General features: G+C 40.7%; 2 protein-coding genes across 3 annotated transcripts; both read left to right on the top strand.

Moving 5' to 3' along the window:
* Positions 1 to 1,105: 1,105 nt before the first annotated feature.
* cndp2 (carnosine dipeptidase 2) lies at positions 1,106 to 9,807 on the top strand. Its single transcript, XM_075449882.1, has 12 exons — positions 1,106 to 1,303; positions 2,523 to 2,603; positions 2,955 to 3,098; positions 3,251 to 3,413; positions 4,794 to 4,882; positions 6,243 to 6,443; positions 6,613 to 6,697; positions 6,828 to 6,988; positions 7,088 to 7,252; positions 8,840 to 8,981; positions 9,316 to 9,463; positions 9,635 to 9,807. Exons 2-12 carry the CDS (start codon positions 2,544 to 2,546, stop codon positions 9,699 to 9,701), a joined length of 1,425 nt encoding a protein of 474 aa, XP_075305997.1. The 5' UTR covers positions 1,106 to 1,303; positions 2,523 to 2,543; the 3' UTR covers positions 9,702 to 9,807.
* Positions 9,808 to 11,184: 1,377 nt separating this feature from the next.
* Positions 11,185 to 23,943, top strand: recql4 (RecQ helicase-like 4). 2 transcript variants are annotated; one of them, XM_075449250.1, is made up of 28 exons: positions 11,185 to 11,295; positions 11,430 to 11,463; positions 11,560 to 11,672; positions 11,827 to 11,973; positions 12,102 to 12,259; positions 13,318 to 14,332; positions 14,414 to 14,496; positions 14,587 to 14,677; positions 14,850 to 15,027; positions 15,216 to 15,326; positions 15,751 to 15,915; positions 16,023 to 16,115; positions 16,206 to 16,342; positions 16,429 to 16,512; positions 16,711 to 16,899; positions 17,077 to 17,259; positions 17,392 to 17,593; positions 17,839 to 18,032; positions 18,265 to 18,348; positions 18,822 to 18,959; positions 19,062 to 19,193; positions 19,940 to 20,192; positions 20,380 to 20,509; positions 20,602 to 20,768; positions 21,106 to 21,283; positions 21,979 to 22,132; positions 22,256 to 22,364; positions 23,644 to 23,943. In XM_075449250.1, the coding sequence occupies exons 1-28, from the start codon at positions 11,212 to 11,214 to the stop codon at positions 23,763 to 23,765; spliced, it is 4,728 nt and encodes a 1,575-aa protein (XP_075305365.1). In that variant the 5' UTR covers positions 11,185 to 11,211; the 3' UTR covers positions 23,766 to 23,943. The 2 variants fall into 2 exon arrangements, with proteins under 2 accessions (XP_075305365.1, XP_075305364.1); XM_075449249.1 differs by lacking the exons at positions 11,185 to 11,295; positions 11,430 to 11,463; positions 11,560 to 11,672 and having other exon boundaries at positions 11,851 to 11,973.
* The last annotated feature ends 154 nt before the right edge of the window (positions 23,944 to 24,097 follow it).

Here is a 24,097-nt window from a genome sequence, read left to right as displayed (position 1 = left end):
TTACAGTAATCGAGTCTACTGGAGATGAATGCATGGATGAGTTTCTCCTGGTCTTTTTGGGTGAGGAAACCTTTAATTCTGTTGTTTCTGAGGTGGTAAAAAGCTGCCTTAGTGACAGCTTTGATGTGGCTGCTGAAAGTCAGATCTGAGTCTTTCAACACTCCGAGGTTACGAACTTGTTAAATTCTGCTAAAACAAGAGAGTAAGTCATAATGAATGAATACTTTTAGCCAACTGATATATTTTATTTTTTTAAAGGACAAACCATTGATTGAAAAGACTGTGCTGATACATGTAATATATTTAGCTCCGATACATGACATAGTGAAGGGCATTGTATATGAATTAAAAGGACATCTTCAAGTGTATGTTGGCTTTTATTTCTTCTAAATTCTCACTTATTGCAATACCTCTGTCAGCTATTTGTAATTCCCTTTGCATTAAGGTAATAAAAATTAGTAAAAATTACAACCATTTATTTAAAGACTAAGACCTGCCCAAATGGGCCTGATGGAATTGGTTCTTTAACAGTGCAAAGATTTACCAGCAATTTAACTCCTTTTTTTCATAGCGTTAAACACAGTTTCTATTAATTTCAAATAAAAGTTAACGAGGTATGTATATATATTAAAAAAAAAAAAATTCCCTTTAAGATGGTTGATAATTACATAAATAATGAATAAAGGCCATTGATGTCCCTACCCCTTTTTCTTCTTTCTGATTTAATCTTTTCCTCAGGAAAATATGGTTTGGTTTTTCCGTACCTTATCAATCTACCAAAGCAAACAAATATCACACAATCAACTTAATTACGTTGGCTAGATTAAATCTAATAACTCCAAATCTTTCTTTACGTGTTTTTAAAATTACACCTAACAATATCTTAAAAAAGAAAGCAATTTATACGTTGATCATATATTATTAAATTAATTTATTATTAAAGCTGTCTTTGCCCCCCATTGTTTTTTTTGTTTTTTTGAGCAATACTGTTTATTTACAATGAACAGTTCAAAATAAGGTAACTCTTTTCTTTAAAAGTCTCTGGACCTTAATGATGAACATGACACGGCAGCTGTCGATGACCCACAATCCTTTGCGCCATGAACACTGCTGTATCCGCCGGTGCACCAACACTGAATCCGTGAGCTGCTTCAGCAGAACAAACTGTGTCGTTTTAACTTTAGCCGACATTTTTTTACCGTCACTAGCAAAACGCAGGAAGCGTCTGTCAGGTGAGAAGAGTCACATGTGGCCATCAGCTGGGCTGGAATAAACACGAAGCAAAGCAAACTTAGCGGAACAGGTAATATGCTCTCCTCTTGTTTAATGAATCAGCAAACGACGTGTCAGGAAAGGTTAGTTGACAGTTTGTGTCATAAGACTTCACTCTTTGCCAGCCAGCTAATATTACAGCTGTAACCCAATCTGCTCTTTTAGCTGGGCTATAACACGTTTACTTAACAGGCATATCGAAATGATTGCAAGACTGCTCAGTATTCCGTTTCATTATTAGTCAGGGATTGGTTTTTACAAGTAAAGGTTTGAATTTGACTTTTGTGTGGTTACTTGAGCTCATAATAATCAAAAGTGAAATTAGAGTCTCATTACACGGTGCACAGTGTAAAATATGTGAGCAAAAAGTCAAAATGTTGTAACAAAAGTATGTTAAGTATGAGCAAACACAACATCAACAGCAAAACTCGCATGTAGCACAGGTTGATGTAAATGCAATTTTCTAACTGAAATGTTTTCCTGAGCCTATCCAGACTTACATGCACTTTAAGCACAACTCATATCCTGCCTATGAAATACACTGAAATAACTGGCTGCAAAAAATTCAGTGAAAGAGCCTGTGCAACGTGCACCATATTCAAGCTTGACTGCCTGTGTGGGAGAGGAATGTCATGACATTTCTATTGACATGTCATAATTACATCGTGTGCCTTGTTGACTGGTTCATATGAATATTGTTGATAGTTAGAATGAGCTTGTTTATGATTACGGCGAAAGCTAGGCGCCTCCAGAGAGGGCCACGTACGCTTGTTATGATCCAAGACGGTATAAAAGGGTGTCGCAAAATGAACTCTTTGGACATTTTGTGAACATTCTGTATACATATTCGCTGTGACGGTTTGTTCAATAAATTCCCCATTGAAAGGCTGGCCGACGCGTATTCGACTCCTTTACTCCACAACACCTGCAACATTTTTTGGTGAACTGATAAATGTGATGGTCCTCGGATGTGATGACCCTCCTTTAAGGAGCATTTTCTCAATCAGATGGCTCATAAAAAAACACACAAGCAATGGCACAAGTTAGTCCTGCAAAAGTATTACCAACCCAACTTCTTGACCTGAAACATGCATGCCTTGCACTCTGACCACTGTGCATGACAGTGGAGTTACACATGCAGCAGCAGTCAGCAGCTTTGCAGGTGGGGTGTGGTCTCTGTCTTCATATAAGAAGGCACACGGCTCAAAGTAGTCTCTTACCAGTCCACTTTCCACTTGTTAAACCCTCAGCTCCTGTCATTCGGAGACAAAATGGCTCATCTCGCAACGCTTTTCAAGTATGTGGATGAACACCAGGACCAATATGTGCAGGTATGATCATTCTGAGAGATGCTGCAGTTTTACTTTTGTAGGATATCATGCTGATGTGGCAGTGGAATTACACATAAATGTCTGTCTTAAGTTAACTTGACGTTAATAACCACCACTGTAACTCATTCACTATGAGATGGAGCTAGGTTATGTGCCAAATGTCATAAATGTAAAACCAGTTCTGTGACATGTTAACTGTTGCTGCGGATCATTTTGTTGAAACCAAAGACTCCACGAGACGCTGGCTTTGGCTGATTTTCTTGTCAGTTAGAGTACAGATTGAGATGTCTTGTGATTACCACTGGGCTTTTTCAAAAGACATAGGAAAATGTCTGAATTCTTACTTCCCAGCGCCTTGCTGAATGGGTGGGCGTCCAGAGTGTGTCTGCTTGGCCCGAGAAGCGCGGGGAGATCAAGAAGATGATGGAGATGGCAGCCAAGGACATTGAGAGGCTTGGAGGGACAGTGGAGATGGTGGACGTGGGCAAACAGAAGGTAAGCATCTGTTTGGACTGTTTCTTTGTGGTGTTTCACTGTTACCGTTTGCAATATTTCGGCTAAAAGCGGAAAAAGACAGCCACATTGCCATGTTTTGTTACTATACTTCACCTGAAACTTCACTCAAATGATGTTTTGTTTCTATGCAGCTTCCCTCCGGAGAGGAGATCCCCCTGCCTCCCATCATCCTGGGGAATTTGGGGTCAGACCCACGTAAGAAGACGGTGTGTATTTATGGTCACCTTGACGTCCAGCCCGCAAGCATCGATGATGGCTGGGACACGGAGCCTTTCACTCTGGTGGAGAAAGACGGTAAGAGAAGAGCAACTTTTCCTTTTGATGTGTAACACAATCTGAGTGTGACACGGCTCAAAAACGAAAGTGCTTCCCACTAAGTCACATGAGTAGTCCTAAATGCTGTTTGAAGATGTAAGACCATATGCAGCATAACTCATTTTAAAGTGTTTTGTTTCTGTTGGGATGGTTGCACAACCTTTTGTTGGACTTGAACATAAGATATCCAGTCTCATTGAAATCAATTACCAGTGTCTCCTAATGAGAAGATCAGATGGCGGTGTTGCCAAAACTAAGTCAAATAACAAATTTTTTAAATGATGCAACAGTAAATAAATAGACAACAATGCAAAATAAAACTAAAATCAAGCTATATTATACTAATTATGTTTAAAGTGATTCGATCTTAGGTAACACTAACAGCAACATTAAACTGTTTGTAGAGACCAGAGATGGTGTTTTAATCCTAATTACTTTAGCTTAACTTTGAATTGATGTGATCTTTGAGCTTTTATCAGCTTTGCACTTGTGATCATGTCACTGTTCACAGTACAAAGTCCAGCCCAATTGCCTCGTTTTTAGGGCGAGCTGAATTGTCTTATCTGAAAACTTCACAGTCAAGTCAAACCACTTTTAAGCATTTCCTTGAATAAACTGCGCATATTTGGCTTTATTTCGCGCAGTCTGCATCATGATTAAATGTCCTGGTTTTGCATAACTAAGCCAGTGTTCCTGTACATTGTGAGACTCCACACAGTAATATATACTATATTACAGTATATATATATACTATATATGATTTTTTTAACCTTAACTTTGCAGCTGTTGCAAGAACAAACCCTGTTTAATTACATCAGTACAAGTTAAACCAGTCAGCCTTAATTTTTCACTGTTGTGCTCGATGAACAAAGCCGGTTACATTAAGATGTCACGTTTGGCCACGTTTTCGCTGTGTATTACTGATGACATCGGCATTTGTAGACTCTTAAGATATTGAACAGCTCTTTACTTCCTTTTATTTTTATTTTCCTTTGTTGGAATTTTTTGTCTTTTAAGCAGTTAATGGTCTTGCATGTTCTCTGGTGATAGTCAGCTGACAGAAAGAGTCACATCCACTTCCTCCCGACTTATTCCTGCCTGGTCAGCTTTGTTCAGATTTGCCTCTGATTTGCCTTCATGAATATGTGCTTCTTATCTTATCACATAATATTTTGTCGGTCCCAGTGGGAAAACTACATTTAAGCAAGACTAAAGGTCCTTAGCAATCATAATGGCACCGTGATTGTCTCATAAACATGAGCTAAATTGCACTTCTCGAAACAGTCTTCCTGTTTGAATAACAAAAGAATTGTGTTGACAGTTGGAAATATCCTATAAAATACTGTTCTCTCTTTATAGGTAAGCTCTATGGACGAGGATCCACTGATGATAAGGGTCCAGTGTTGGCCTGGTTCAACTGCATTGAGGCATATCAGAAGATTCAGCAGGTATAGTTTTTCCCCTCAGTTTGCCCTCTTTGGCAGTGGAAAGTGGAATTTAAAACAGTCTATGCTTGTTAAAAACTACAAGCTTGAAATATACTGCAGACTCTGAGGTTGTTTGTTAAGCCAGCTGATGTAATGGTAATTAGTATTGTTACAGACCATTTCACACTACTTTGGTTTCCCATTGTTTCTGTTTTGGCCAGAAAAGAAAGTGAAGTCTCTTACATATGACGTGGTAACTTGGGTGTGGTAGAATTGTTTGGAAAAAAATCAGACACGATGAGAATTTACAGACTGGAATGCTTTTTAAATGCCAAAGTGAAAATGTATGCTGGCGTGGTAGTTTGTGATGGGAAGGGGAAATGCTATCAATGTTTGAATTTTTAAGCAACCCAGCGAGAAATAAATCAAACAACCAAAGGTGCTCCATAGGCTGCGCTGAAAGGAGCAAAATCTGAGTGGCTTCTGTACGGTACCGCTGGTAGTATTGTGAGCATATGTTTGGGTATTCTTATTGGAACTTGATTTTGTCAGGTACAGTTTCTATATCTAGCAGTCAGTAATGTAAAACAGGCTGACCAAAAATAAAGTAAAAACAACATTAGGTTTGGTTCATTTGCACAATCACCCTCAAGCTTACTATTAATTTCTCAAAAGGCAGCAGCCGCTTGTGCTGCCGCTATATTTCCACCGTCTCATGAAAACAAAATGTATATACGTAGTTAGTTTTTTTTATTGTTCAACATCCACAACAATCCAACCAGTGAATACACAGTGTTGGTCTTTACTAGAATGATAATAAAATATTGAGCTATCTTTAGCCTGGACTCAAACTTACATTTTGCAGTCTAGAAAATGATTGTAAGAAAAAAGAAACACAGATAATAGTGATTATAAATGTTATGGTTTTAGTTTAAAGTGAAAGTAGTCAAACCATATTAGAAAACTTTTGATTCTTGCACACGTGTATGTCAATAGCATTAATTTAAGAAGCTGATACAAATGATTAACTAACAGTATGGAAGGATCAGAGATGAAGCAGCTACTCATTTTAAAAGTGATTAAGGATCACTGTGTGAAAGTGCACCACCGAACTGCTCTTTGCTTGTTGATCATTACGTTTTCCCTGCTCAAAGGTCTTCAAACGTCTTACCCAGCCATCTTTTAATGATTAAACCAAGGCACGCTACCAGTGTGTTGTTTTGTTTCACCTTTATGTAAAACTAAAGAGAAATCACTAACTTATCATAACATTAATCAAGCGTTACAGTCAACACACACAAAAAGTTATTTTCCAAATGAAATCTGATGTAGCTTCAACTCCAGATGTTTTTTTTTCCATAAGTCTTACTTTATCTTGCAGGAACTTCCCATCAACATCAAATTCTGCTTCGAGGGCATGGAAGAATCTGGCTCCGAGGGCCTGGATGAACTCGTGTTTTCACGAAAAGACACCTTTTTTAAAGGCGTGGACTATGTCTGCATCTCTGACAACTACTGGCTGGGCAAGACAAAACCCTGCATCACCTATGGTCTGAGAGGAATCTGCTACTTCTTCATTGAGGTATAGTCTCACTGCAGATCTGTTCTTATTTTCAGCATAATGAGTTACATTGTGCCTAAAACAAACCCAGTCTACATTCCCACAGTGTTGTGTTACGCCACAAATATAATCAAGCTTTTTAGAGACCCGTGTTTGAAAGCAACACATTGAAATTATGCTTTACTTTAAGATGGAGTGCTGTGAGAAGGACCTACACTCTGGCGTGTTCGGCGGCTCTATTCACGAGGCCATGACTGACCTGATTGCACTCATGGGCAAGTGAAGCTGACAGTACAGCTGTAGTGTCATTAGCACATTTAAATCCAGTCTTTAGAGTTTGTGGTTATTAATATCTCCCTTTCAACAGTTTGGGCTTTTAATTTTGAGGGTGCCCCTTCTTCACAGGCTCCCTCGTTGACAGTAAGGGGAAGATTGTGATTCCCGGGTTGTACGACGCCGTGGCCCCTGTGACAGACGAGGAGAAAAAGCTGTATGAAAAGATTGATTTTGACTTGGAAGAGTACTGCAAAGATGTTGGAGCTGGGAAGCTAATGCACGATACTAAGGCAAGGGAACAATGTATACTACTTATATTACTTGCCGGTGAAAAGGGGTTGTAATATTGTGGACCACTTACCCTCTGTTCTGCCTTTTTTCCACTGTAGGAGCAAATTCTAATGCACCGCTGGAGGTACCCATCACTGTCCCTTCATGGTATTGAGGGAGCTTTCTCAGAAGGAGGAGCCAAGACTGTTATCCCCCGCAAGGTCATTGGCAAGTTCTCCATCCGTCTCGTCCCTGACATGGACCCCGAAGTTGTGGAGAAGCAGGTAAACACGGAAATGCATTAAAGCTGCAGTCTGCAGGATTTGTTGTTGTCATACGTAAAGTCCTAATTTTTGGCATTTTAAGAGTTTACATGATCTATCAGAACGCTTGAAGTTGAAAACGGTGACCTCCGAAGTCGCAAAATGCAAGAAATGCTTATTTTTTAACCGAAAAACAAAAAGTTATTCAACTTCCTGTCCCGCCCCATCAAAACACATGAGAACTCATGCACGTAGACGTGCACGCCAGATGCGCTTACACGACTCCTCATTCATCAACTCACCTGTCATTTGCGATCATGGAAGACACAGTAAGTAGACAAGCCCGTAACGAAGTTCAATAGTCCAGATAAATAAGCGTGGGGACGAGCCTACCTTGTATCGCGCGTGCACAATCGGTGATTGACAGGCAGCAGAGCCCAGCTCGTAACCTGATTGGTTACCTTTTACCGGTCCGGTCTGCAATTTTGTAAACAAACCTGCTGGCTTTGGAGGGACCTAGCGGGACATATAGGGGACCTAGAGAACTCATTTTTTTTGTATTGGGGTATTTAATGTACTACTTTCAGAATCCCCGGACAGTTCCAGGCATTATGCTTGAAAAAGAGTTGCAGACTGCAGCTTTAAGAGGATTTCATGGTTACAGTGTAAATTGTCAATACTCATATTCAATTAAATATTGATACATAATCATAGATCATTCATGTCAATTTTGTCATCTGCACCAGTTAAATTTAATTAGTTATTATTACATTTATTAAATTATTCATTCACATAGAATTACTACCTCCTCTGATCTCTATTCTGTGAAGTAACATCAGTGTTATGTAGCTTATGTTAATTGTTGTTATCTGCCTCAGTTAGTCTACGGAAAGCTATTCATTTCACCAATGTTAGAATTATTAACTGTCGTGGATGGTTTCAAGCATTATTTTCAAGACGGCATCACCATGAATTTGAGAGTGAAGAGTGATGAGAGTACTGCCTCCTCAGGGTGACCCTCTTTGCTATTACTTGAGTGTTGGATTAACTTCCTCTCCCAAAGACATGTTTGGTTTTTTTTCAATAAAACCAGGGGAAAGGCTTGTGGGGTTGTCCTAAATGTGTACAACATTTGAGAAATAGAACCGTGCTCATCAGTGTGTAAAATAAGAAACAGAAAGAGTGGAAGCATTTCATAAAGTTGAAAGAAAGTGTAGAAAGGAATAAAGTATGAATAAAAGCAGCAACAATTATTTAAGAGAGGAAAAACAAATCTAACATCCTACCACAAATGTGTGAAGTTCTAGAAACAAACCTTGCCACTGAGAGATAAGCAATAAAACATTTTCTCTTTCAAAATGAATGATCCCTTCCTCTCCTATGGGGATGTTATATGATCCAGCCTAGTTTGAGACTGGATTCACACATAATAGAGCCCAGCTTCCGTTTCTTGCTGGCTTTTTTCCCCTGTAGCATTTGAAGCTTCCTGAGGTCTCATTATTGATAGCTGACATTTATCAGTTTGATTCTGAAAAGTCTGGTTCAGTTAAAGGTGTCTTAAAACCTGTCTGTTCTTTTCCACTAATACTTTGCTCTGTAATTTTGAAGGTAATTGCCCATCTGCAGAAGAAGTTTGCTGAACTGGGAAGCCCCAACAAATTGAAAGTGTACATGGGCCACGGGGCCAAGGCCTGGGTCTCTGACTTCAACCACCCTCACTACATGGCGGGTCGAAAGGCCATGAAGACAGGTACAGAGGCTGAATGATGATTTCAGACCGCAGCATCAGTTTGCATTGGGAAAAGAAAAAAAAAAAAGAAAAAAGACAAGTAATCCCACTTCTGTAGTTCAGATGGTAGAAAAGAGCAAAAACTCATCAGTTGTTTCCACTGACGGAACTAAATTGTTTTAACTCTCTCGTCATTTGCGTGAAATGACAGTTTGTTTTTTGTTTGATATGTTCCTTTATCTGTAGTTTCATCCCGGTTAATCATTCTGGATGTACACAGATGAAAACTGAATATTTAGTTGCATTTCTTTGCCCATATTGACTGTTCTGTCTCCCCCACCTTGCTGTGCTTTAGTCTTTGGAGTTGAGCCTGACCTGACTCGTGAGGGAGGTAGTATTCCCGTCACCCTCACCTTCCAGGAGGCCACGGGCCGCAACGTTATGCTGCTCCCTGTCGGGTCCTCCGATGATGGAGCTCACTCCCAGAATGAAAAGCTCAACAGGTTTGATATTTTACTGTTTAACTTGTTTTTAAAAATCAGTGAAAAGAAAAATGGCTGCATTTATCACCCATACATGGATTTTATGGTAATGCTAGTAATGATTGAAGTGCAGATACAAGTTTTTGCAAAGGCTTTCAGTAACAAAATCCTGTTTTATTTCTCAATTTTCAGAATAAACTACATTCAGGGAACCAAGATGCTGGGGGCATACTTCCACGAGGTTTCACAGCTGGAATAAACTGTTATCCCATCATGAAAAATATGTTCATCATCACTATAGGAGCCATAATCGTCTTGGTACAATTTTATACACACTCCTAATAATAAAGGGTTTTTCTTTGTCACGCTGTGTTGTCCTGTTTGATTAATGGCTGAAGGTTAACTGTTAATAAAATGCAATGCATCTTTTATCTGCTTGTTGTATCTCCCTTAATATCACGACATTTGATAAAACTGGAACTTGGTTAGCGGAGGCATCTGAGGCATTCGTGATGACAGACGGTCAAAAAGCAGGATCTGTCATTATAGTGTTTCCTGCTCTGTATCAGGAAAACTACCCATGTTGTGTAAAAACACCAGTCCAACATAAGTCCTGCACAGAACCAAAGTTGTTATGTGAAACTATTATGTTACACTTAGACAGATTTCTAATAAGCACAACTGATTTTGAATAACCAGCCTGCTTCATTTGAGTTTAGTTCTTAAAAGGATGAAAGCTTCCTTCAAAGTCTGTTAAGTCTGTTCATACAAAAGCTGTGTTTATGCTACGGGTTGTTATTCCTCTTTTTGATCTTTGTAAGTATTGTTTTTCACATATTGGTGTTTAATACTACATACAAGAAAAATAAAATAAAAGGGCAAGATATATTAGAAACAGGATTGAGCCATTAGACTGCATAAAACCGCCTATATAAACCTTTTTAGAATTCATGGGGTGAGCTAAACTAACACTGAACAAACACTTTATTTGAATATAACCAATCGAAAAAGAAAGACCCAGCATTACATTACAAGGTGAAAGTTCTGTGAAATAAATACAATTTAGCCTTTAAAAAGGGTAATTTAGAAAACAAAACAGTGAATGAGTTTCCTATTTCTTTGTTTCATAGTCGTATTTATGCATGTCATGTAATTACTTAATAAACATATGCTTCTAATAATGCAAAGTACGCTGCTAATAACAAAAACTGACAGTGCTTTTTTTTTTTGGTACTCTAATCTAAGCCGGCCGGTTGGTCCTTAAACGAAGTGCCTTTCTTTGTTTTGTTTTAATGATGTCATGCTAGAAAAAAATGTGTTTAAAAACTATTCTAACTACTATTGGTTTCATATAAATGTCACCCACGTATTCTCATGTTTACTTAATGGGTAAATCTTGAAACAAATCGGCGTGATTATCTAGTAAACTGTGTTTTGTGAGATCGGGGGATACAGGAGGGAACATGGCAACACACGCTGTCATTTCCGGCGCGGGAAAATCATAAACAACACACGGCGCTTCCGCTGTGGCTCTGAAAGCAGCAATACGCCACCAAACATAACCTGTTTTCGTCTGCTCATATTGTAGAGATGATCATTAGTAAAAAGATTGACGAACGCAATATATTAATACTAACAAAACCCGCTCATTTCTGAGAAATGCGATCTGTAAAGTCGCGTTTGTAAGCTTTCGCCTGACTGACTGAAATGGTGTGCGGTTTTAATGTAAAGTCAAACAGTTGAACCAACTTATAAAGCCTGTGGTCATCATGGATCGCTACAACGAGGTGAAACTTCTGCTGAAAAGTTGGGAGCAGGGGTTTGTCAAACAGCACCAGAGGAAACCTAACAAGGTGATTTAAACGTTACGTAGTTAGCTTGCAAAAAAGATAACAAACTGCACTTATTAAACACGTTACATCTTGTGTTACAGTGTGACTTGATGTAATCTTTTCTTAAAAGTTTAATAAAGCTTTGTAATTCCCAGGAGGACATTGATCAGGCTCCAGAGGAGACGAGGAGTGAGTACTGATCAAAGTTTGTTGTGCTGATAAACAGGCAGCACGAACAATCTGTTTAGGTAGAGAAGAAAATGACTTTGTGTGTCCACTTTGCAGAGTTGTATAAGGAGTACCGCAGTTTGAAACAAGCCAAAGAAAACACCAGCAGTGATGCAGCTAAAAGTCAACTTCAAGCCCCAGACACAGCTGAGATCAACACTACGCAGAAGGTCCTAAAGACAGTTTGTTACTCTGTTATTGCTTTCACATAGTTAGTAGATTTAATATCCTGAAGTTTCCCTTGATGTGTTTCCCCATTTGCTGCCAGTGCTTAATCTTGAGTTTAACCATTTATTTTCTGTCCATGCCCTTGTGTTGATTTAGGAGTCAGATTGTTGGGGTGCCCATCTGAATCGCAAAGCAATGCCAGTGCCTTCTCCCAGACTGACATCCCAGGACAGAGATGGTCTGTTTGCTTCTTCCCAATATTATGGACTAAAGCTCAAGAACAACCTGACTTCACTCGGTAAAGTAAGGATCACGAATGCCTGAGTTCAGCCATTATAGGGGGAGGAAAAAAAACAAACTTAAAAACAGCTGATCTCAGAAATAAACACTCATTTTTGGTTATTGTTCTTTTGCCTTCATTTTCATTAAAGGAGAGACCTGTTTCGCTGAAGAAGTCGTACCCTGCTGGTCGACGACCTCTGAACTCTTGGAAGGATGAACAAACCGTAAAAACGAACAGTCCCAGTTCAACTGCAGCTGCTGCCAAGGCCAGACTCACTGACCAGGAATCCACCCTTTTCTCCTCAAGGTAAATAAAAGGAGAAATCCTTCATCCATCCATCCATCCCTTTTCTATACCTGCTGATTCCGTCGGTCGGGTAACGGGGGGGCTGGAGCCTATCCCAGCGGTCACCGGGCGAGAGGCGGGGTACACCATGGACAGGGCGTCAGTCCGAAATCCTTCATGTTAACCACATATTATTAGTTATTCACAGAAGAACATCTGCTTTTGTAAAAAAAAAAAACACGAGCTGCACACAGATTTCTTTTTTATAGCTAAGATGCTTTGCAACCATTTTGATTAGCTTTATTAAAATCAAGCTTCCCATAATTACTGCAGGGGTTTCTGCTTTCCTGTGGGACACTTTAGTGATGCAGCATTTAATTCAGCAGCCAGTTATTTGCCATATCTGCACAATTATTATCGTCAGGTTATCTCTCCGAACTGGCTGTTGGTTTTCTGATGAGGTCAGTAAAAATCAAATGAGTGCTGCAACGACTGCGTTGCAGAATAGATCTACTTGGGCTCGGTGACACAGTGCACACACGTTAGTGTTGAATGTTCATTTAAGTTCAGTAGTTTTATGTTTTGCGCTATTAACTGGGTTTTATCAGTCATTGTGGGATTGTTCAGTGGCCACTCTGCTTTCTGAATATCCAACAGTGACCGTGTCATTCTCCTGCTAGATTAGTGGTTCCCAAAGTGGGGCAGTGACCTTCACTCGGGGTCATGATGAAACAGCAAGTGGTGGGGAGGGTCTGGAGGCGATCTCCAGAGAAAAAATAATTGTCATAAATGTTACAAAAGATAAAAGTGGTAATATGGTTGTTGGAGCCATTTGTGTTGTTTTTAAACATTAACCAGCAATAGGGAGGTTTCCAAGTCTCCCTTATATTTTGTTCATCAGAAGCTGAAAAGTTTGGCAACCCCTCATCTTGACTGGATATGTACATCTCATATCTTTTGGATTTTGCGTTTTTTATTTTCTCTTAAATTTTGTCAAACATCAAACAGCTGTTTAAACTCTTGAACAGAGTGACGCAGTGTTAATTTGTCAGTCCGTGTTGTTGTTGTCTTTCTCCCAGAATGAAGCCGTGCCTCGGGTCCCCGTCTTTAAAGACACTCCAACCAGAGGAGCCAGATGAGCAGTTTAAACCGGTTGAAGCTGAGCCTGCTGCCGCTGTTAGAAGTTGCAGCGCTGATAGTAAAGACATTAGTTCTCAGTTCAGTCCCACTTCTTCAGCTTCTTCTCCAACGAGACCTTCTGCCCTGTTGTCGTCTTTATCTCCTCAACGTACTGTCCGAAATTCGACAGGAGATGCCGAGGCCGCAAGAAAGATAGATGAAGGTACTATCATTTTAGGAGACAAAAAAGGCATTTCTGACAAATTAGAAACTCCACATAGGAGTGTTGACTCTGTAACTTTAGCTGGCTTTAAAGGTAATTCACCATTTTTAGGCGTAGGATTTAGAGGGGGAATGGTAGCACGGCCTTCTCCTGCCAGCAGGCTGAGCTGTGTTGACACAATGTGGCTAGAGAGGTGTCAGGTGTTTGGAGAAATGGAAGCTGAGGAACAGCCTGGAGCAGGTAACCAGGAAGTAAAAGTGAAGCAAGCGGAAAAACAGGAAGAAATAGAAATAGATCAAAGAGCAGGAGAGGAAGAGAAAAATGTAGAAGGAGAAATAAAGGCTGCTCCAGACTGTAGGAGAGAGGAAGGGTTTGAAAGCATCAAAAGTGATGAAATTGTTCGTGAAAATGCACCAAAATCTGCCCGACGGCACACGGGGAAAGGAATGAATAAAAGAAAGGATGTAAAGGAGATAGAAGCAACGCCAGCTGTTACACCAGACGACGGCAATGAGAGTAATTCAGTATCCAAAGGTACAAAGAAGAGAGGGAGGAAGAGGGAGAGGGAGGTGGATGACACAGAGGGAGATATTACAGAAGAGGCAGGGGTTAAAAAGAGGCGGAGGAATGGTAAAAAGAAAGAGGAGAGCTCAACTGATGGAGGAGGAGAGAAGAAGAAAAAGAGAGCCAAGAAAAAAGGAGAGGATGAAGAAGATGGTGAAGAGGGAAAAGAACCCAAGCTACCAAAAAAGGTAAGAGGTGATTTGCATTATATTTCAAGTCATACTATAGTCTGTTTGAAGTGTAAATTAATTGACAAAATACCTGTTAAGGCTCCTCAAGAGAACTTGTTTGGAGAAATAGAGGAGGAATTTGGATCGACCAGGATAAGACGAACGAAGCCCGTCAGAGGCGGGTAAGACCAAATATGCCGTGGTGGTGTTAAAAAGATGTCTGCTTGGAGCCTGTGTAATTAACTTTGTTTTTATTTTGACATGGTAACAAGAGGTGCAGAGGGCAACTTTGTGAAGATAAATCTGAAGACCAAATCTCATGTCAAAGGATACGCACTAAGAGGGATTGGCTTACGCAAACAGGTAAGTTTTCTGTGTGAGTGACTGTGTTTGTCATTGTGTGCCCTCGTTAGTTTGTTTAATCTTTGTCTCAGGTATACCGTGCATGCATCCTGTTCAGCGTGACTGACCATAAAACCAGATGCATCCAGAGTAGTAAAACTAGGTTTTCACTTATCGTGCATGTGTCTTTCAGTTGTACATGCAAAAGTTTCAGCTGAAAGGAGAGCGGTTTGGTGGAGGAGGTGGATATTTTGGCAGAGGGCGGAGGGGTGGCTTCAGAGGGGGCTTCAGAGGGGGCTTCAGTCGCCAAGGAGACACCTGCTACAAGTGTGGAGGGACCGGACACTGGGCTATCGACTGCAAGGGACGAGGTGACTGATCAGCACGCTTACAAACCAACTGATTTCTTTTAGAGGAATCAGGTGTACGTTTCCTGTTCTGAAATTCAGCTGGATGCTCTGCTTTTCTATGTCCTTCGGAAACAAATCAAGGGAGGAAAGATGCTACTTAATGTTTGTTAAAAAAAAAAGTAACGTATGAACGCTCTTCTGTTTTGTAGCTCCTCCACCTCCTGTCCCTGATGATCAGCCTGCTGAGGAGGAGCCCTTTGAGCTACCCACCCTGGAGGATGTTGCCAGGGCGACAGGAACTTTGGGACCTCAGCCGCTGGGTGCGCTTGTTGAACTTGGTGTTTCTTTTACTGCTTTCTATTTCAACTTCATGTTCATAACAATAAGTCACATTTCTTTTAACACAAGTGTACAGCACGTGTCGTTTCTTGCTTGAGTGTAACATGCAGCTTTGACATCTTTTCACCTTTCAACAGCAGGAAATCTTGAGTAAGAGATTCTTAATTTAATTGGCGTCAGCTGTTGTTACCTGTGATTGCCTTGAATTACACACTTGAACGTTTATGATGCCTACTTTGGGTGCCGTGTGTTTTATTTGGTACTATTTCTACAGAAGATGCTAATTGGCGGTGAAAGGTGGAGGCAGTGTAGGGGCAGATGTGATCGGATATCCGTTTCAAATGAATGGGTCACCCAGAGGGCTCTCATGCGAGAAAGTGAGCTTTGTGTTTTTTTGTGTTCCAGCATTTCCAAGTGTCAACAACGAGCAACACCCACAAGAAAAGGAAGTGGACAGCGACAATAAAGATGAGATGTTGCTGAACGTGATTCGTCCTGACTATGAACGCCCGCCTCCTCCACCACCCATGAAACCGCTTTATCATCTCACGGATGATGGGAAAGTCCAGGGTAAACGCTATAAATACTTTTCCTCCAACTAAACACTACTGTTAATGCATGTTAATGACATAATATTTGCTATTAAATCGACTTTTTTTTTCTGCGTCTGTGTGCAGAGACGCCTGATGAAGTCCACACTGCTCTAAGAGATCTTGGCTATGAGTCTTTCAGACCAGGACAAGAAGAAGCCATCATGAGGATCCTGTCAGGTAGGTCGAGCACACTCACATAAGCTAATACAGCTGCAAACATCTGCTTATCTAAAAGCTTCTTGGACACGTTTCACTCTTTATCTTTAGGTCTCTCTACCCTTGTCGTGCTGTCAACTGGAATGGGTAAATCGTTGTGCTACCAGCTCCCAGCCTACTTATATGCTCAGCAATCCAAATGCATCACTTTGGTCATTTCACCTCTCGTTTCCTTAATGGACGACCAGGTAAACACTATGATCCTTGAAGGTGGATAAAGAGCAATTAACTGAGCAGTGAAGCAGTTTTGAGCACCTTTTCTGTGTGTGTTTAGCTGTCTGGCCTGCCGACCAAGCTGAAGGCTGCCTGCATCCACTCTAATATGACGATGAAACAGAGAGAAGCCGCGATAGAAAAGGTAACAAACACACAGGCAGGAAGCTGTTCGAGTATCAGCAACGGCTCGACCGATTCAAACTTAAAGCAGCTTGTTTGTCGGCGTCTTTCTTCTATTAGTTGTATTTATTCAGCTCTGGCGATCTTAGAGTTTTCTTTTTTTGGCACATTTGAAGCTTTTTGAAAGAATAACCGTGTTCCTATTCCTCTGTTATTGAAGGTGAAGTCTGGTCAAGTTTGTGTGTTGCTCCTCTCTCCGGAGGCCCTGGTGGGTGGAGGAGGTTCCGGTGTAGGATGCCTGCCTTCGGCTCAGGAGCTGCCTCCTGTGGCCTTTGCTTGTATAGATGAAGCTCATTGTGTGTCAGAGTGGTCACACAACTTCAGACCCTGCTACTTAAGACTGTGTAAGGTGGGTTAATGATGCAATATATTTGGAGCCGTGAATGGTTTGAGCTTTTGAAGGGTAAAAGCTAGGCTAGAGGTATTTTGCTGGTTGCGGTCTGCAGCTTCCCCAGTAGATTGAACTAAATCTCACACCCTGCTCCTTCCTGCAGCAAAACGCACACACTTAATGTTTTCTTTGCAGGTACTACGGGAGCGTCTCGGAGTGCAGTGCTTGCTAGGACTCACGGCTACCGCCACACTGTCCACAGCGCTGGACATCGCTCAGCATTTGGACATCAGCGACGAAGAGGGCATTGCTGTGAGATCTGCAGCTGTGCCTCCAAACCTGAATCTGTCTGTGTCCATGGATAAAGAAAAGGATCAGGTCTGATAAGTTGCTGCTTATGCAAGGCCGATTATTTCATTCTTAGAGTTATAGAAGCCCCGTGAGCATGTACTGTCACTACACCCTGCGCCTTTCTCTCCACGTTACTTTGTCACTTTTTTTTATTTCTAGGCTTTAGTCTCCTTGCTGAAAGGGGATCGTTTTGGTTGTCTGGACTCCATCATTGTCTACTGCACCAGGCGAGAGGAAACGGTTCGTGTGGCGGCGCTGCTCAGGACGTGCCTGCAGGGGGTGCTGGTGAAAGAAAAAAAACAGACGAATGGCACCAGCCAGATTCAAAGCAATCCTGTTGGACAGAGAAAGAAAGAACTGGGTAAGTGTTTTTCTTTTATTAAAAAGCTGCTTTTATTTTGCTCGAACACGTGTGAGAACAACAGCGATGAACATGTTTGGGAAAAGGCTGAAATCTAATGTTACAGCAATTGAAAATCTGTCAAATATCACTGAAGAAAGCTGCTGCTGCACTGAATATTTTCATCCTCCGTCTCTCTGACTCAGATTTTCTCTCTGGTTTCTACAATATCCTGTTTATCCTGCCTGCTCTCTTTCCATATTCAGCACGAAAGAAGATCCGTAAGCCGCTGAAATGGCAGGCTGAGCCGTACCACGCCGGCCTGTCGGGGTCAGAGCGTCGACGTGTCCAGAACAACTTCATGTGTGGGGAGCTCAGAATTGTTGTGGCCACTGTGGCATTTGGCATGGGCTTGGATAAATCTGACGTTCGTGGTATCATTCACTACAACATGCCAAAGGTGGGTTTGATATGTGGCTTAATTTATATTAAGTCTCCAAATTGAATGAAATATTTTCACTTTTCTTATTTGTTTGTGAGCTCAAGTCGACTCTAAACAAACAGAAAGAGACATTTTCTAACTGTTACCATAAACCTTCTTCTCACCTCCTTACAATCACTGTTTTTTTTTAGTTAGTTTCTTCTAGGCCTAACTTAAAAAAAAATGGTTAAATTGACACGCTTTTTTTCAGAGCTTTGAGAGCTACGTACAGGAGATCGGGAGGGCAGGGAGAGATGGAGAACCTGCTCACTGCCACCTTTTCCTGAACCCCGACGTAAGACGTAGCAAGACAATAAATCAACCTAATAGTTTGTAACATTTATTAAACGTATCGACGTTTTCATTTCTTTTTAATTGCATAAAAGTAAAAGCGGTTCTGGATTCTTTATCCAAAGAAGCCATTGGCCCCCCTCTTTGCCCATGTTGCACTGCCTTGTACAGTGTCTATAGTCACTTTATTCCAGTGATGTTGATAATTCTCCATACTGTAAATACCGATAGATTGAAAGAAAATATGGGATGTATGTATTGTGTTAATGTTGATACAGTCTTTTCAGATATTTGGCCATCAGTATTTTCTGCTTCAGTCTGTTTTAATTTTCTCGTTGTGAGGCTCTCTGCTTCCGTATTTCTTATTGATGTCATTAATGTGTGTGTGTGTGTGTGTGTGTGTGTGTGTGTGTGTGTGTGTGTGTGTGTGTGTGTGTGTGTGTGTGTGTGTGTGTGTGTGTGTGTGGATAATCGTAGGGCGGGGACCTCCATGAGCTGCGCCGCCATATTTATGCAGACACCGTGGATTACTATACAGTCAAAAGACTGGTCCAGAAAGTTTTCCCTGCATGCAAATGCAAGAAGATACACCAGAAACAACAAGAACTCTGGAAGGTAACCTTTCAGTTCGGGAGTGTTTGGGATCCACATGTTGTTGCAACATTTCCTCTAAAGTTAGAAAAAAAAAAAAAAAAGCATGAATCTGTTTTGGTGCAGGATGTTGAGGACTCTGAGCTGATGGAGATGATGGATGTGTGTGATCAGGAGAGCAAACTCAACCGTTCTACTCAGCAAGATGATGCACATGCAGACAGACCAGAATCCACTGCTGCTCAGGTTAATAAAGAGGTAAACTGGATTTATCTTTTAACAAAAGAAAGCTAAGTGCAGTCATGACCGAGACAACAGGGCAAAGTGGAAAAAAATTAGCACAGACTAACATGACTTGTGCGTCTCATTGGATTAACTTTGACTTTGTTCTACAGATCTTATATTAAAGAGACTCGAAGAGAAAAGAGAAAAACTCTCCCAGTGACATAAGATGGGTCCCTCTTCAAATGGCTTCAGTCTATAGCAGGACAAATATTATTTCTGTTCAGCCTGAACACGTTACTGGAAGTTTTAAAGTCTTTTTGTTTTTCCAACACATTGTATAAAGTTATCTGAACAGGGACCAGTAACTTAGACTACATTTAGACATATTTCTCAATCCTTATTTAATGGGCATTTTCCCATATTTTTTTCCTTTATGATCAGTTGAGTATCTATTAATTAATTATTTTTATCGTTGCGTTATCATCCATAGGGCGAATTCTCACAATTTCCTCAGTATATTCATGTTGTGCTGGTAAACATCTAAAGAATTCATAGTTGCAAAATCCAGATTTTTCTTTCATTTTCTGAAACATCTTCTGTCCTCCCTCTTTCTCCTCAGTGCTCCATGTTGTGAGTCCTTTCGCTGCCTATTGTTTTAACCCATTATTAAACCGAACGGGTTTAAAATTACTGTCATACGTTTGCCCGTTTTGATACGTTCAACTCCTCTTCATGTTGGTGTTCTCAACCATTTCTATATCAAATTTTCAATTCAAAAGTCAATTCAACGAGCTGGTTTTGGATCCAAGATGTCAGAACTCGAGTCGGCCGAGGATTCACTTCAAGAGGATAAAGGTGAAAGAAAGGAAAAGAAAGGGGACGACGACACAAAAGAGGGCGTGACAGTTGGAGACGAGGGAGCTGACCAGAAAGTGGAGGGCGACGATTGGCCCGAGGAACGAGTGTGTCACACTCACGAAAGAGCGATTCCCATACAAGAGACTGTCGAGGCTCTGGACATCACAGAGGAAGGTGAGCAGAATAAATAAAGCAAAGAATATTACTGCACTCATAGATTGATTTGCACATGTAAGTGTTTTAAAAAGTACTCGCTGTATTAACATACTTGGATTTTCAGCTTCCAGCAACAAGCAACATGGGGCGGGTTAAAATAAATGTATTTGCAGAAAGACATTTAGGGTGGGTGTGTGCGTTTCAGGTGTGGAAACGCTGCTCTGCTACCTGGAGCTGCATCCACAGCGCTTCGTCGAGCTTCTCCACCCGACCCTCTCTGTGTGTAAAGTCAGCTGCTACGACGGACCGAAACAACTCCAGAAAATCATTAAAATGTAAGAAAAGCACATCAGTGTTGTGATATTTTGGCACGAATGCTGCGTTTGTGTTAAGGTTTGTTGTATTTTGTCTCTCGTCTTTCCCGCAGCTGCCCTCCGATTGCTGTGGTGTTGGCCAGGAGGAGGATGGCAGGCCAACGGGTGGAGAGCTGTGATCAGCTGGAGTTTGATGTCGTCGAGGTAGCGGACACTATGGGATGGCAGCTCCCCCTCGTGAAGAGAGGACTCAGACAGCTGCAGGGGAGCACAGGCAGAGGTTTGTCCATGAGTGAAACTGGAATTTATAAAGTATTAACACGGTTTGCCCTTCTTCCATTTGGTGTCATTGATTGTCTCAAGATAAGTTTAGACCCATTGTGATAGATTTCCTGCCACGGTACCCTTACTATTCTAAAGATTTAAAGTACAGAAACAAGGAGCAAATTGCTGTTTATTATGAAGAGTTAATCAAAGCTTTTTACAATCTGATGACTTGTGTGTTTACCTCTTCCGCATGCTCAGCTCTTGGAAGCCCCCAGTTTTAAATCCAGAGTGGGGACTGTGCCGCATATCATCCCGAAATTTCTCTTATTTCTGAAGCACTTGTTTTTCAGCCGGTGGACGAAGCGGTGTGCTTGTCGAGTTTTCCTCCCCGTCTTTCTACTTCCGTTCCTTTGGCGATCTGAGCGATGAGGAGATGGACAGAGTTTGTCAGTTCCTCCACGGTCGAGTGCAGGCCCAAGAGAGGACGCAGCTGTACCAGCTGACGGCTTGTTTTCAGGCCTTCAAGAGGTACAGTTTGCTTTTTTTATATATATATATATATATATATATATATATATATATATATATATATATAAATAAAAGCAGCCACTGCTGGTTAACAGTGGGTGTGTTTGACTCCAGAATCAGTCAAAACACCCTAAACATCCAAATGACAATTTTGAAAATACTCTGTGGCCCAATCCTAATTTCCCCTCTTGATCCTTGAGGTATGTTACCCCTTTTCTTTTGGGGGAGATTAAGAAGTAGTTGTCATTTAGATGTCCAAATGAACCCCAACGATACAGTTGAATGCCCAAACGACCACTATTCCCTGATCTGCATTAGAAAAAGGCAGCATTACCTAAGTAAATTAGAGAGATCGGGCAAAGTGGTTTTATCAAGGGAGGAATTGGAATCGGGCCTTTCTTTTTACAGACATATACTGAAATGATGACTGGATCTCCAAGATTTTTAAGATATGTAAATGTGAATTTAATGCGAACTTTGGTGGAAAAAGCATTGAAGCATTGTTTCTGTATGCTCAGGCAGAACTACACCTATGATATTAGAAATCTGATACATAATGAGGGCACTCAGTCAATGTTATGTATCGATGTAGGCACTTTGACGGGTCTTGTTTTGGTTTTGTTCCCCATTCACGTAATACTCCTCTGTCTGTTTACGTGTGTAATGGGTTTAACTTTGTGTGTGTTGTGCTGCAGCGTTGCCTTCCCCAGCGCTACATCCTGTGTAGATGATTTGGATGAGAATCGGAGTTTACAGCTAAAAAACCTTCTCTCTGAGTACTTTGACAAGAGGCGAAACAGAGACCACGCACTCCAACCAATAGACCTCGATGAGCTCGAAAAATACAAGGTGAAACACACACACACACACACACACACACACACACACACACACACACACACACACAATGGCAGTTTTTATTCAATTTCTATCACTGTGACTTATGTTTGGGTGTGCTTGTGTATTTTGCAGCTGCTGGACTGGGAGAATCAGATTAGAGCCGACATCAGAAGTTTTCTTTCCAACAGAAGTGATGAGAAGTTTTCTGGAAGAGCTGTTGCTAGAATCTTTCATGGCATAGGTGAGGGCACACACTCAAACACACACACACACACACATCTGCGCATGCACCGACCTAATGAACAAGTGCCGGTATCTGCCCACAGCCAAAGTATGTTTGTGCCTTTATTTCATAAAATTAGAGTCACCGGAAAACTCACATTCACGACTTTCATTATCAAAATGTATGTGTTGACTCTGAAGTGTACATGTGGAAGTCTTAAGGCAAGGCAAGGCATCTTTATTTATATAGCGCATTTGATACCACAGGCAACTCAATGTGCTTTACATAAACACAAGGCATTTAAAAGAACATCATAAAGCAGCATAAAAACAAGCAATTTAAAGAGAAAAAAAAAGAATAAAAATTAAAACACAGTTAAAACCAATCAAAGAAGTGGTGAAAAAAGAAAAATAGAAAACAATTAAGAGGATTTATAGCATTATGCTTTAAAATTATTTAAAGAAACTCAACCATAAGCACACCGAAAGAGAAATGTTTTTAACCTGGATTTAAAAGTGCTTACAGTTGGGGCTGATTTCAGGTCTGCTGGTAGTTTTTTCCAGTTGTGTGCAGCATAACAGCTAAAAGCTGCTTCACCGTCTCTAGTTTGAACTCTGGGCTTAAAGCAGCGATCGATCTTTTGTGGGCACAGCAGATTATCCAATGACACCAGACAGAAAACTGAGCCTGTAGACCTCAAGAGGTCACCAGAGAACCACTTTAGAAACGTTCTGTTTGATTGAGACAGCGATCTGTGGTTGGAGCCTCTCGGTTGACATATTTAATACACACAGCACCAGAAAAGTTTAGTTTTTAAAAATAAATAAAATAAAATGTCCGTCAGTGCTGATAAAAAAAGTTCTTTCTCTCATACATACTAAGTTGTTCCCTATAATTTGGTCTCTTCTGCTCTTAAAATCCATTCTTTATGGGTGGAATGGTTTTTAGAAGACGTGCTCGGCTCAGCAGATATGGTCACATCCAAACTGATAAGTTAATCTAAAGGCTATTCTGATTTGATTTAAACTCTAAGCAGATAGTTTGCACAGAGAGAAAAACACGTCGGCTGAAAATGTTGTCGAGCATTTAACGGCTCTTTTTTATTTCTGTATTCTAATTGTTCTGACTTCAAAATGATCACTAGATGGGCCACTTGTTTTCAGTAAAAAGCTGTAGTTCTTTAAGGAAAACAAAGCTTAAAGAAAAGAAACTTTCCATTTTAAAATGTCTTGTCCTAACGTGATAACGACTTATCAGCTTTAGATCCTTGATTAAGAAAAGCTAATCTGTGTTGCAGGCAGTCCTTGTTATCCTGCTCAGACATACGGCAAGGACAGACGTTACTGGAGGAAATACATCCAGTTTGATTTCAACCAACTTATCAGACTGGCCACGCAGGAGATCATTCACTTCAAATGACCGATCGGACCTGCGCACACGCAAGTGCACGTCAGTAGACCTGCTGATGAAAACCGTGCTTGGATTCACTTACTCACATTTCTTGCACAAAACAGTTTGCGCTGAAGGACTTTTTAATATTCTTTCAGGTTCTATTTAAAACTGGAAAGCTTTCTTTTTGTTTAACGTCTTTTTATTCTGTTGACACCAACTTAATAAAATCTATTTTTGTAATTCTTTCTTTCAGTGACTTTCATTTCAAATAAAAACCTCTTCAAAATATCCTTATGAATCATGTGGACTGATGGGGGAAAAAAACCCAACAAACTCTGGATTAGATAACTCTGGATTTG

This window comes from Odontesthes bonariensis, chromosome 18 (assembly GCF_027942865.1).
Source record: "Odontesthes bonariensis isolate fOdoBon6 chromosome 18, fOdoBon6.hap1, whole genome shotgun sequence".
Taxonomy (NCBI): Eukaryota; Metazoa; Chordata; class Actinopteri; order Atheriniformes; family Atherinopsidae; genus Odontesthes; species Odontesthes bonariensis.
The sequence above is the reverse complement of the archived record's forward strand: the minus strand, read 5'-3'. Positions and strand labels throughout refer to the sequence as shown.

Bases quoted from the DNA above. Each gene is read 5' to 3' on its own strand.
- cndp2 (XM_075449882.1), top strand. From the start codon at position 2,544: ATGGCTCATCTCGCAACGCTTTTCAAGTATGTGGATGAACACCAGGAC. The intron at 2,604-2,954 runs GTATGATCATTC...CTTACTTCCCAG, and splicing joins ACCAGGACCAATATGTGCAG to CGCCTTGCTGAATGGGTGGG. The intron at 6,989-7,087 runs GCAAGGGAACAA...TTTCCACTGTAG, and splicing joins AGCTAATGCACGATACTAAG to GAGCAAATTCTAATGCACCG.
- recql4 (XM_075449250.1), top strand. From the start codon at position 11,212: ATGGATCGCTACAACGAGGTGAAACTTCTGCTGAAAAGTTGGGAGCAG. The intron at 11,974-12,101 runs GTAAGGATCACG...TTTTCATTAAAG, and splicing joins ACCTGACTTCACTCGGTAAA to GAGAGACCTGTTTCGCTGAA. The intron at 20,769-21,105 runs GTTTGTCCATGA...CTTGTTTTTCAG, and splicing joins GCAGGGGAGCACAGGCAGAG to CCGGTGGACGAAGCGGTGTG.